General features: G+C 37.4%; 1 protein-coding gene and 1 long non-coding RNA gene across 5 annotated transcripts in view; one reads left to right on the top strand and one right to left on the bottom strand.

Moving 5' to 3' along the window:
• Positions 1–3,550, top strand: part of LOC118173580 — a 70,666-nt gene extending 67,116 nt beyond the window's left edge. Inside the window, exon 3 of the long non-coding RNA XR_004754294.1 lies at positions 3,124–3,550. This is a non-coding gene — a long non-coding RNA (uncharacterized LOC118173580). The remainder of the gene's footprint in view (positions 1–3,123) is intronic.
• GABRA6 (gamma-aminobutyric acid type A receptor subunit alpha6) overlaps positions 1–12,107 on the bottom strand; it is a 28,889-nt gene extending 16,782 nt beyond the window's left edge. For 2 of the 4 annotated variants that reach the window (XM_035338281.1, XM_035338279.1), the window contains exons 1-8: positions 11,806–12,107; positions 11,395–11,513; positions 11,111–11,178; positions 9,617–9,837; positions 9,430–9,512; positions 8,713–8,856; positions 8,157–8,309; positions 3,557–3,816 (exon numbers count right to left, since the gene is read on the bottom strand). In XM_035338281.1, the coding sequence (XP_035194172.1) occupies positions 3,557–3,816; positions 8,157–8,309; positions 8,713–8,856; positions 9,430–9,512; positions 9,617–9,837; positions 11,111–11,178; positions 11,395–11,513; positions 11,806–11,843 (1,086 nt within the window). In that variant the 5' untranslated portion in view covers positions 11,844–12,107. Of the gene's footprint in view, positions 1–3,556; positions 3,817–7,923; positions 8,077–8,156; positions 8,310–8,712; positions 8,857–9,429; positions 9,513–9,616; positions 9,838–10,694; positions 10,832–11,110; positions 11,179–11,394; positions 11,514–11,805 lie in introns of those variants that run through there. The other 2 variants (XM_035338280.1, XM_035338282.1) reach the window with 2 other exon arrangements.
• Between the last annotated feature and the right edge of the window lie 1,822 nt (positions 12,108–13,929).

Here is a 13,929-nt window from a genome sequence, read left to right as displayed (position 1 = left end):
AGAAGAGAAGAGAAGAGAAGAGAAGAGAAGAGAAGAGAAGAGAAGAGAAGAGAAGAGAAGAGAAGAGAAGAGAAGAGAAGAGAAGAGAAGAGAAGAGAAGAGAAGAGAAGAGAACCTGTTCCATAAAGACTTTTGTCTTCCTGAGTTCAGGTCCTCAGTGAAAGCAGCAAAAGCTTCTACCTGACTTTTATAGCCCCTTATTTTCATTTGTATTGAAGCTATCTCCTGAGGCTTGTCTTATCTAACACAGTAGAATGGGTCTTCTGTCATACAAAAAGTACTAGTTCAGACAGGGTAAGGATATTCTCACCAGAATGTTCTTTCAGGCAAAATTCATCAGGCAATTTAAGATAATACAATGTAAAAAAATATACAGTCTATTTGTTAATTCTACTGCTGCTATGGGTTGAAGAGCTGCATGGCAGTTGCACAACTATGACTGTACAACAAAGTAAGAACATCTCACTTTTTCACTTTTATGTTTACATTTGGACCCTCCAAAGCTAATTAAACCTTTAAATTCTTTGTAATTTCTGAGTGTAAAAATACTGACTTCTATAAATACAGGAGACAGTAAACATTTTGACACGTTGTTCATTATTCTTCATCCTGTATCTACCCCTCCATTTAACTACAATTCTGACAACTTCCACACCTTTAAAAATTATAGGCAAATAAAAATACTAGCATTACAAGAGGATGAAAAACTTGACTACCCTATCTAACAGGGCAAATAAATAAGTACACCACAGATTAGAAAAAAAAAAAAAAAATACCAAAGCCCAGGGCAGGAGAGAAGGAAAAGATTTTAACACATACATATATATCACATGGAAGAGACAATTAGTTAAAAACATTTTAAATATATATGACAGATACTAATAGATTTTTTTCCAGTGAATTAGAAGAAGAGAGAAAAATAAAAGACAAAAAGAGGAGCAGGAGAGGTAAGACAAATTATCTAGAGTAAAGAATAAGAATTGGACCTTGTAGAAGGAAAAGTGGTAAAAGAATTTAGAGGTGAACATTTGGGGGAGTAGGGGGAAGGGAACAATAAGGAAGAATTCAGAACTTGAGAAACAGCTCCTAAGCCTACAGTAAGAAAAAAATGAGAATTATGTTGTGTGCCATACTTAAACAAACTTCTCTAAGACCAGTAATGTAACTATAGAAGCACAAAGTTCAGTAGAGAATGGTAATCCTGAGGAAATAGTCATATACTCATGCAATCAGCCTGTACTAACTACATTGTTAGCACTCAAATGATCTAGTTCAAATTTGTTTCAGCTGAAATTATATCACTGACTGCATCGTATATCCACCTATATGACAACATGAAGTTCTTTCCCCCCATGCTTCTGCCACAAGAAAAAAAATATTAAAAAAAAAAAAGAAAGAAAGAAAGAAAATGAAACAAACAAGCAAAAAAGCCTTTTGAAGCTTTTTATGGTGTAATTAGTCCTTTTTCCCTGGATGCCTTTGTGGAATGGGACCTTTGAGATCCAGTAGGGTAAGCTAACTACATTCTTCCAGAAACCAGGAAACTTGAGGTCTTAATGTTGTGGGGGCTTTGTTTGTTTGTTTGTTTGTTTGTTTGTTTTTCTTTTATTATCTGGTTCAATAGAAATTTTTAAATTTCTGATTAGCTTGGTCTTCAGTGATATAGAGAACACCCAAATCTTACCCACAAGTAGTGAAGCTGCTACAGTAGTATTCTGGTATATCTGGGCATATGTAGAGGTCCATATGTATTTTGAAATAGTTGTCCTCTAGAGATTCTGGGGGTTTGGGGAAGGATTTCTAGCATCTGTTCTGAATTCACCAGGAGTAGCATGTGCAGAGTAGCGCAAACCAAGTTTTCATATCACTCATCACGGACATCAATATATGACCTTTTTTTTTTTTTTTCCCCTTCTTGGAAACCTCACTGTGATTAACTCAAACTTGAATAAGAAAGTGTGTAGAGCATAGATTGTTCCAGCAGTATTTTCGTCATGCTACAAAAGGCTAAGTGATCTCTTTAGTTACTTTTCTGATAGATTGTCCTCAAAAAAAGTCAAACAGAGTAAAACTGCAGCTTTAGTACATTTTAAACTTCCTTCAGTCTTAACGTTATTCTTCTCATTTTGCGTTATTATACTGTTACAGAATTCTGCTCACTCAGTCCAGAGTACTTCTCAAATATGATATTTGGGGGGAGTGGAAACGTTCTAAATACTAGCAAATACATATTCTCTTTCTCTCATTGTTTTTTGTAAAGTTTAAATATAATCATAAAACTTTTTTTGGATCTCTCTTTTGTGTTTTCTTTATATAACTGGAATTAAAAAAAAAATAATCTGTGGTTTTTAGTTAAAAAGTATAAAGATTAGATTCTTCTATTATTATATGTTTAGTGAAATAAAATGCATGTATTTGCTCTCTTATTATGTCTTACAGTGTTTTTGAATACTTTTTTCAATATATATACATATAAAAAAAAAAAAAAAAAGTAAAATGCAATATGGTTTACAAGCTCAGTGCTTCCCAGTCAAATTGAGGAAGATTAGCTGATAAGTTCCAATAAGGACCAGTAGCAAGAATCTTTGTAGCTTTGGATGCGGTATTATATGGAACTTATTAATTATAAATATAACAGTTTGCATGTACCAAAATGTTACAAGTTTAGCTGTTATTTACAAGCAAAAATGAAAAAAATGACCTTATGATGGGTAAGGTGTTGCCCTGTTATTCAGTAGCTTTTAAGTTGACTTCCCTATTCAGCTACAGACTCAATGGTTTTACAGGTCATTCAAATGCTGTTATTCTTCTCAAAATGGGAAATGTAGTGATAGTAAAACTGATTCTGAAAACAGGAGGGCACTGCTGATAAATATATTAACATATGTTGTAAAACATAGTAATGTTGTAATTACTTAGCCCAAGATGTAAGGAATAATATTTACAAGCAATTCCAACATTTTGGGTATTATAAAGCCTTCTTATTTGTCACATGGAGTGAAATCTATCCCTACATAAATCTATACATTTATGCTTTTTATTTTCCCCAGGCTTCCACCAACACAGATTTTATGAAAGTAACAGATGCCAAGTTTATGTAAAGGCTAATTCCTCTTCTTCCAGATGACCCACTTATGGTATGTGCCAGTATACTACAGTGATCCCATAATCATCTGGCCAATGCACATGTTCGTTGCACTGTACAGTGTCTTACAAATTCTACAGACTCACTCAGAGAACAACACAGCTGTCTGACCACAATGCCTCCAGCATACAGCATTGCACAAGGAAAGTATTATGGGTAACAGTCTAATGTCTTTCCTTAAATATCTTACCAAATAAACATCTCTGTAGTAACTCATGTAACAAATCAAAATAAACAGTATGAATAAATGAAGTCTTTCATTTTCTGCAATAAGAACAACATCTTGATAAATAGTTATGATCCAAATGCATAATCTGTTTCAGGTTAAGATCACTTTAATATTGTTTCGCATTCACTACTTCAGCTGCCTCTTCCTATATGATACTTATTATCAGAAAAGCAAGCAATTACCGAGACAATCTCGTCCTCTGCCGGTACAGTTGCTGCTGATAGTGCTGCTGCCAGTGCTGCTGCCCTTGATGCCTTCCTCATTGCTCTCTGAGTCTGAAGATTGGTAAAGTAGTTGACAGCTGCAAACTCAATAAGTGCAGAAAAGACGAACGCAAAGCATACAGCTATGAACCAATCCATGGCAGTAGCATAGGACACCTTGGGCAAAGAATGGCGTGCACTGATGCTTAAAGTGGTCATTGTTAGAACTGTAGTAATTCCTTGAAAATAAGAGAAAGAAAAAGGGGGCATTAGAATTTTGCGAAATTCTAGATGTAGATGTAAATGCCTCTACATGTATATATATATGTTTATGCATGTGTGTATATGTATAAATACAAAATACATAGAATATAAAACCAAAGGGGTTTTAGCTGTTAACTAACTAACAGGAATTCTAAGTATTTTGTAACCATAAGTAATTCACATATAGTGTCTTGAGTATCTAAAAGCTCTGAATATACTTCCTTAATAGACTAAGCAGATTGAAAGTTAAGATAACCTCATGCTACAGCGTGCAGCTTCTTAGAATTGTGGTAAGACGTGGGTATAACAAAAACCAAGATCAGGCTCTGAAAGACACTTTATTTAAGAGGTTGGTAAGTGGAATGCTTGGCAAAAAATCTAGATTAATTTACCATGATTTCATAAGTGTTATGATCCTCTATATTTCCTATTGTTGGACAAGACAGATCGTGGCTTCCAGAACCCTCACTGGATTCATCAGAATTTTGCATTAAAATCGGTGGTAGGCTATGATCCAAATATTTCTAGTAATGAGTTTTGTCGTCTATACATTGATCTTTAATCTCTGAACACATTTTTAAAGATTCACCAACAGTATATTGATTTGAAAGCTCCCATAGTAACAAATATGGAAGGATGGAAAAGATGCTTGTCTAGAGCTCCTTTAGTGTTTTCACACAAAAAAAAACCTGGCCCATAGCTTATGGGCCGCAAAGTATTCTTAAGGTCTCCTGTGACCTTATGATTTCTCTTTTGGAATGGAAATCATTAATAATGTGGGAAATACACTTCCCACTGCTGCCTGATACAAGCAAAAAGTACAAGAGCAAACTTATCCATTAATATATAAGGCTCTGTGACTCATGTTTGCTTATAATTATGCCTGATAGAATCTGAAAATTGGAGGTATTTAAAGAGAGTAAGCTGGAGAATACCCTCGTCTGCTCTTTTCTGCAGTTGGAAAGGGGTAGGTGGGGAAAATAAGGATGTTATAATGTCATGTTGTGATGATGAATCAATATGCTATGAATGATGCTCAGTAGAAAGGATGCAGTGTCATTGCATACTGCAGAATCAAGACAGGGTGACTTGATTATTTTCAGGATTTTTTTTGCAGCTCTCTCACATGATGTAGCTTGCCAGCTGTCTGAGGCTAAATAAGTCCCAATGTCATTACTTAACATGTTTTAATGAAATGCAAATAGAAGATAGTATAAAAATATGTAGGATCTCTACTTCTCTCAAATCGGTCAGACACATTTAATAATATAAGTACAAGAATACTGATATAAATTTCAATTTCAAATGTCCAGAATGAACTTTTCAATATGATATGTGATTAGATTAGAATCTGCCCATGTGCTAGTTAGTAATAAAGAAAGATGCATTCTGTATCTGTATAAAAACTTACTGCAGAAGGAATTTAAACTTAGGAATAGGACTCCTATTCTATTACAGATATAGATAAGAACACTCTCAATGTGGAGTGAATATTGATGAAATGCTCTGCATTACTTTATCAAACAGAATGCCAAATTACAGTTGGTAAAGTGTGTAACTGATGATTGTCTTTCCACTTTGAAGAATTCTTGGTAATTTTTGAAAAAATTGTTACATAATGCAAATACTGAAATATTAAAAAAAAAATGCAAAATCCATCTCTGACACTTCACAAATAAAGTTTAATGACTAGATATTAAGTTAAAATTTCCAGAGTAATCTGCTAACAGTAGAAGCCAGCTGTGTGTCTCTGCAAAACAGCAGATAACTCTTTTCCATGACTAAAAAAGATTAGATAAATGCACACAAAAATGTGAATGTTATATGGGTTCAAAGCATTTGATACTTAATAGGGCACACTTAAAACTTGGCTTTAAATAAACATGTTTCTTATTCCAAGTAACTTCTGATAATTAAATGTTTTTAAAATAATAAAAAAATGCATATGCATACATATATACACACATCTACATACAGAAGCTCAATGTAAGATAAGGAATTTCTTATTGCCAATCTGCTGTTCTCTCCAATGGCATAGTTACAAAGAGCACAAGAGTGTCTTGTCTCTTCAAGTATTTCTGTCTCCTATATTTTGCCTGTAGGTCTGTAAAGAGCAGATGTTTATTAACATTAATTTATTTTATTGTAATATTACCTGCAAAAGATAACTGGCGCCCACTTTGCAGGTAGAATTAGGTGAATTTGTTCTGAAAAATTGGTTTGTGCACACTGTTGCTTTTCTACCATTAATTTCTCTCAAACTTTGAGAATGCCATGCTTTATAAAAATATAAAGCTATATTATTCTCACATTTAAAGGCTTAAAACATAGGAGCAAAACTGAAACATCTTTATAATTCAAGTATTTGCAATACGAGGCAGAAAGGATGCTTACTTATCCATTTTAAACCTTTTCTTTGTTACTAGTGCCTAACAGTCAAGAAAACATCCCTTTTTTCCTTAGAAGAAGGTATTTAGAATCCATGGGATTTTGAATTAGAAAGGATTATAAGTTCATATTGTTCCTGGGAGAAATAACAATGGATTGAAATACTATTTTAAAATGCCAACATGACTAATTTTCCAAAATACTGAGAAAGATGTCTATTTTACTATTTTCTTAAAATATTTTATATTTTTTTATTCGATATTTACTCTACAATATGACTAAGTCATTATTTCAGGATTTGGGATCTTTATGTAATTGTTACTGAATCATCTTCAGACTTATTTGCACATTACTTCATGTGTGTAGAATTGACTTCTGCTGAACACTAGGTAGCAAGTGCATTTTACTCACATGTAAAGGATGTGACTGTAGAATCCTGAGATGCAATATTAAGTTGAATCAGGTAGTATTGATCAGATACATTTGGCATTGCATGCCAAATAAACCAGAATGTATGGTATACAAACTTCCTATGCATATTTCATGCCTCAATTGCAATAAATATATATGTAAATATCTTTGAGAAATTATTGCCTGGTATTGTAGTATTTGAAGCACTTAAATCCGAATTGCTGGAAATCATTACATACAAGTGCCTAATGATACCTAGCGGCATCCCAGCTCCTGGTGGGTATTTCAGGAAAAAAAAAAAAAAGGTATGTTCATATTCCTTCAGAGACACCTGAGGAAGCTGTGCTCACTTAACATTCCTAAAAGTTTACAATGCTTTTCTGAATTCCATGCCTGAAATCAAAGCCCACAAATTCTGTTCTGTACCTTGCTAACTACAACTATAGGACTATTTTGAATTATATGACTTGTGTCATTTATGTTTAGGCAAGTTATACCTCCCTATTTACTGTTGAAGATAAGTCTGGCAAAGGGAATTTGTTGTGCAGAAATATTGGGTTAAGAGAAAATATAAGATAGGGTTGCAAAATATGTATATATGGGTATTGGATTCATGAGAAATTTCTGACAATCTTTATTATTTTTGCTTGGTGTTTTTATGATTATTTTTCCCTAGAAACGACAATTCAGTCAGGTTAAGTTTACCCCTTGACAATAAGTGTGGTTTCAGAGATTATTGGTATTGAAGGGGGTGGGGTAGGAGAGTAGAGTGGGAGTCGGATTTAATAACAGCAGAGCACACAGTTAAGGAGATGAAGTTCTCATTTGGGGGAGCATTAATTCAAACCACTAGAAAGAAAAAAGGGTCCATGCAATATGGACATACATTCTGCATTACTACTGTAACTTGTGCTAGGGACGTGATGCATCTCACCTAACTTCATTCATCTAAAATCCTTGCTGGTTTTTTAGAAACCTTTGTAGGGAATAGGAAGAGAACACTCCAGAATGAGTGCTAGAAGAGTTAGGTACTTAGCTGAGTTGTAACCCATGTGATTTATTTATTCTTTTTTTTTTTTTTTTCCTAAAAAACATTTTAACACAGGTTGGTTTCACAACAGAATAAATTGGTTTAATTTTTAGTATTTGCTTTTGTTAACTGAAACCTACTGTCTGTCTTTCCCAACATAAAAGTTAATCCCCATTGGTTTACTCTAGCTATTCAATACAGTGGATTCAATACAGTGAATGAAGTGAATGATAAAAGAACAAAACATGAATACCAGCCACGGTTCTTGCTGGAACAGATTCTTTGTTGATCCAAAACACAACTTGAGACAGGACTACAGTCATGATACATGGAATGTATGTCTGAATGAGATAGTAGCCTATTTTCCTTTGGAGATGGAAATAGAGCAGCTGAAGTGAATATTCACCTAAAACAAACAAGCAATGAAAATGATGAACGAATGGTATGTGTGATGCAGAACTGGTCAAAGCCCTTAATGCAGCATACCAAAAACTGTTCTGGCTGGAACAGACTCCTTGTTAATCCAGAAAGACACCTGAGAAAGAATGACTGTCATAATGCAAGGAGTATATATCTGTATCATGAAGTAGCCCATCTTCCTTTGCAAGTGGAAATAAACTGTCATGATTACATATTCACCTGTTAGGAGACAAGTACTTTAGCATTATTTTGGCACTGTATTATTGGCTTAAACCGAACATACCATGTTCTTAGGAAAGCACTAATAAGCCTCCTAGTGTATAACAACAAAAAAAAAATAAACTAACAAAAGGTGAAGTGACCTATTGGAAACAGAGGAAAAGAATATTAATTTTTATGCATTGTTTTTACTGGGACAGGGAGGCAGGGGGGATTCTTAAAGGAAGTGTATTGAACAGGAGGCTTTTAGGAGACTACAGTTAATTTTTTTACAAGGATTTTAGTTTTAAAACTGAAAAAAAAGGTAGCAATACTAATGCTGTTACATAGGGAAAAAAGAAATCTGTAATTTGTTTTCAAGATGTTTTACAATGTCAGTAGTTCCCATATGGCTACATCTTACCTGTGTTAGATTTAATGGTTTCACTAGATACAGTTTGTCCTATGAGGTCATACTGGAGGAGACTGGAAGACTCCTGTGGTACTTCTACTGAGTGCAGGGGTCCTTTTTTCCATGTATAAATTATTTCACTTTTTGGATAAGCATCTGAGTTAGGGAAAAATTACTCATATAAATTACATGATTCATAAGCAATTGAAAAAAACGAGTAGCATGATCCCTTTTGGGTCTAAAATTCCAAAGAAAGCTGCATCCTGCTCCAATAAGTCTCTAATCGCATTAATGATGAAATGCAAAATATATATATATATAAATAAAGGTAGGAGTAATAAAGGAATGGTTGTGATCGGAATTGGTAGGTGCTAGCTTTGCTTCTTGATTTGTTGTAGAACACATACATACATTAGACATACATTGTCTAAATATCTCCATTTTGTAAAACTAGACTTTAAGGAATGTACCACAGCTTTTATGACTTATTAAAGGGCCAAATTTGACTACTAGATCTGTTAGAATATACAACAGAATATCCTTTAACAGCCATCCTTCAGTGAACTAATCCATGTGACTAAGAATGGTCTGAGCCTCAGAGAAAAAAGTCTAAAAAATAAAAATAAATAAATAGTTTCAGTGATGTGTCCTAGGATCTCGCTTCGGATCTCACATACATGGAGATTAAATGTATTACTATATAAAACTGAAAAATATAGAAGAACTTACAGCTTCCAAACTTCAGTGGACAAGCATGTCCATCCATTGGGAAGTTCACCAACCGCATAGGACAATCAGCATTAATGGTTAGTCTAGAAAACATTAAAGTAGATGACAGTAAAAAAATAAATGGTATGCAGCAACACTGAATGAATGACAAAGAAGGTCAATCAAAATCAGGAGAATAGGCTCTTACCTCATTGTGTAAAGAATAGTTCCATTCTGCATAATTCTGAAAAGTTTGTTAGGAGTTGTCATATTATGAGCAATTGATTTTTTTCCATTTCTAAAAAATGTGTCTGGTGTCCAGATTTTACTGACCATTAGATTGTTCAATCTCAAAATTTCAGTTGGCCCACCAAACTTCAACCTCTCATCAGTCCAGGTCTGACGAAAGAAGACATCCATTGTGTATTCCTATGGCAAACAAATAGGTGAATTATGCATGAGGGTCAGCAGTCCTGAGCTGCTGTATTTAAAGCAATTCCATGAAAGACCCTAATACATATGTTAAGGTCTTTTAATTTACTGCTTAGACACCTAATCCTATTACTATTAAATAGTTAAAAAAAAAAAAAAAAAAAAAAAAAAGTCTATGAGAAGTGTATAATATTTTCTTACTAATTAAATTGCAAATTATCAAGTGAACAGGTAACTTTGATGTAAGGAAAAAAGACTCGTTGTCCTCTCAGAGAAAATAATTTAATTCAAAGTGACTGAGGTCCAAAGAGAAATACAAATGTCTACTCTAACATCCTTTCCAAACCAAACTATTAATATTTAGTTGCCAGGAACAAAAAGATGTACTCAGTGTCTCTTCTGCAGCTTACTTTGCATAGTCATAAAAAAGGACTGATGTGAAAAACATTCATCACAGTAAGATTATGTTGTCAAGTTAATATGAGTTATTTTTCTTAAGGATTCTTAATAATGTTGTTGTAAGCCTTCAGAAGGGAATTCTCTACAGAAGTTGCTTAGGAAATGGAGCTAAAGCTTGTCAGGAAGCAGACATCCAAGAAAGCATACTTTCTCTATGCCTTCTTGTAGACTGACTGATGAAGAGAGGTAGAAAAACTTTTTGGTGTATCTTGGGGCGCACTGTTCCTTGCCAGCATGCTGGAATATAGTCTTAGGTGAGCAGGTATTGGAGGAAGGGTAAAAAGGCAAAAATAGCGATAAAAGTCAATTTCCAGGATGAGAACAGCGATGGCTTAACCTTTCCCTGAGGGATGCAGCTGCTGTAATTAATGGAGCTCACCCAAGTCCGCACCTACCTGAATTTGGGGCCCTCAACATGAGGAGCTGCTGCCTCAAAAATGGCACCACTTCCATGCAGCTGCATGGTAGGTTGTCTCCTATCACACAGCCTTCTTGCAAATCCCTGTCAGGCCACAGATGCTTACACCATTCTTAAGGAGGTTAAAGAGGCATCTTTAACCTCCCATCTGTGTCCTCGATGGAGGCTGGTGGTGTCCTCTGTGCCCATCCTCGAGCCTGGGGCCATGGGGCTGCACCGGGTGACTCCGCTGGGGAAATAGCTATATGCAGCTCCAGCCAAACTGCTCTGCCGGGCTGCAGAGATTGTCAAGAAGATTAAACCTCGTAATCTGCTCTAATGACGGACGGCTCAGATGCCACCGTAATGAATCCCGGGAAAGGGAGAGCAGGGGCAGCGGTCGGTGGCCCTTACCATCTCCACGTCGGACACCGGCCCGAAGCTGGTCACGTAGATGTCTGTTTTGACTTCTGTCACGGCGCCTGTGGGACACGGAGAGGAGCAGGCTCGGGGCTGGCCCGTTCCGTCCGTCTGGGGGGGAGCGGCGGTCTGGGGGCTGGCAGCGCGGGGACACTGGTAGCCAGCCCCGGTATTTTCAGCGCCCCACTGCCCCCTCCTGCTCCGGAGGGACCCCCATTGCCAGCATCACCCCAGGGCTTTACAGCTTCCATCAGGTGACGGGAGCTTCCCCCCTCTACCTCCAAATCCCGGCCGGAGCCTGTTGTCGTAGCCGTCCAACAGCTTGTCGAGAATCCGAGTGATGTTTTCCGAGTAGAGGTCCCCCGCGTCGCCCTGGCCCCCCAGAGCCTTCTCCATGCTGCAAGGAGGGGCGAGTCCCGCCGTCAGCCTCCGCTCCTCAGTCCGGCCGCCTCGCCTAAGCCCGGCCGGTCGCTCCTCGCCCCCTCACCTCAGCCCCCCCCGTCCCAGCTCGCCCCCCTCGCCTCAGCCCCGCCGGTCCCTCCTCGCCCTCACCTCAACCTCACCGGTCCCAGCTCGTCCCCCTCACCTCAGCCCTCCCGCCAAGCCCGCGGCCGTAGAGGAAGCAGCCCCCAGGGACGAGCAGACCGGGAGAAGGGGCCCAGTCCCACCTCGCCACAACCCTCGTTCACCTCACGGCCACACAGAGCCAAGCGATGAGCAAAGCCATGCTTCAGGGCTGCGCGGGGACGCTCAGGTGCCCTCAGAGCCGTCAGCTGGAGCAAGTTTCGGCGCTCATCCTCTCGGCCAGCCGCTCCGCCGGGTGAGGACGTCGGGGAGCCCGCCTGGCTTGGCCCCGTCCCCTCGGCCCTCAGGCACTCGTAGCCCGGGCTGGGAGGGCGAGGGGCGGCGGGGGCTGCCCCTACCCGTCGGTTTTGCCACCGCCCTTCAGCCTCAGCCCGGTGTCCGGCGGGGAATTAGGGTCTGAGGGCACAGCGCGCGGTCGGAGAGCAGTGACAATAATCGAATAAGGCATTAGGGGAGATTAAAAGGAAGAAATCCACTGCTAGTTTTGGCATGGAATTAGCAGGGAGTCGTTAGGAAATCTGGAAAAGCGCTGGCATCTTGCTGATAGAGATTATGTTAGAAATGGCCTCGGCTTTTATTATGTTTATGGTTCACAGGGAGATTATTATGCAGCCTCTGCATCATTAGAACTTTGAAAAAAAATCCCTAGTTTCCAATTTGTTGTTTTTTTGACCTTTCTCAACAGATTTTCTCATGATCAATCCTTCAGAACCATACTGAGAGCTTGAATATCTCAATACATGAACACTGAACATTCAAAGCTGGTTCTGGTTCAGGTTTGGGGATTTCTTTTTTAATACTAAGCCGTTTTGGAGGGTTACATCCACAGATTTCACTCAGACATTAAACCCAAGCATTACTAGGACTTTTGTTTGAAGTGGAGCTCCTTATTCTAAAAATGCTGGGATTGTATATCATTACTAATTTTGTCCCGATAAGTACTGACTGGATCACTACTATCCCCTCCTTCAGTAAGTGTGTTAATGTAGTCAGCCCTAAAGGAAAATAAGATCAGGCTGCTCCGGCTTTTCCTGTGACCTTATTACTTCCTATAAAGCCAATGAATGATGTAGTACATAGGTCATTTAGATATGCTGTAAACAAATAAACTGGGTCGGTTTTCTTTCTTTACAGTAATACAGAGGAGCAAATAATGAGGCCAAAGCAAAATAAGCAGTGTCATAAAATGTTGACACATAAAACACATTTGCATTACCAGCTTCTAAGCAAACGTATTTAGTTATCAGGTTATATATAACAAGAATTTGAACAAAACTAGGAGACTCCCTTATTTATTTATTTATTTATTTATTGGCAGTAAGATGAGCTTTTCATGCCTAAATGAAGTCCAACACTGGGGCTCTGTGCTCGAGTTTTGTGTTTAAGAAAAGAGACTGGGATTCTGGAAAAAAAAAAAAAAAAGAAAGAAAAAAAAAAAAGAAAGAATGTGATTAGAAATATGAGATGCTCTGTCAATGAGTCCCTTTCCCTATTTTTGTGTGCAATAGTGTCATATATACCACACAGGTGGGCTGGTTGTCATATATACCCACACAGGTGGGCCTTTGATCAGTTGTGAACCCAAATTCTTGAGCAGCATTGGTGCTCTCTGAACACAACAAAAAGGCAATCTATGTGAATTCATTATGTGCTAGTATAGCTCAGGTTTGTGTTGATAACCAGGTTTGTGTTGATACTCAGGTTTGTGCTGATAACCAGGTTTATGTTGATACTCAGGTTTGTGTTGATAACCACCTATTTGCATGAGTTTATTCATATATCATCACATTAGCTCCATGAAAAATCTAAAGTTTATATGAAATACTAGTAGAAAAGGGAACTGTCATTCTTGGGGTTATATTCTATCTGGTCTGCATTCAAAAACTACTGATTTAAAACCTTACCCCATTCATCAAGTATTTTTTATCTTACTAACATGTTTCAAGTATTTGTGTGCATCACTCTTCTCACAAATTTAAAACTGCATTTAGAATATAAATACCATTAATATCCATTTTTGCAAATGTATTTCCAGTAGTATTACATATTATTATATATGTTATGTAACACTTTAAGTGCTTGTTGTTGTTGTCGTTTTTTCTCTGTTAGAATGCTTTATTCCTTGCAAATAATTTTATGTACTATGGCTTACTGTAAGGACATTTGGAATAATGTCCTTTTCGTTTTTGAATGAAAGGAAAAAGAGGTCTTGCCAAACTATTAGTAGG

The sequence above is a fragment of the Oxyura jamaicensis genome, chromosome 13 (assembly GCF_011077185.1).
Source record: "Oxyura jamaicensis isolate SHBP4307 breed ruddy duck chromosome 13, BPBGC_Ojam_1.0, whole genome shotgun sequence".
In the NCBI taxonomy this organism is placed as follows: domain Eukaryota; kingdom Metazoa; phylum Chordata; class Aves; order Anseriformes; family Anatidae; genus Oxyura; species Oxyura jamaicensis.
This window is presented reverse-complemented; position numbering and strand designations above follow the sequence as displayed.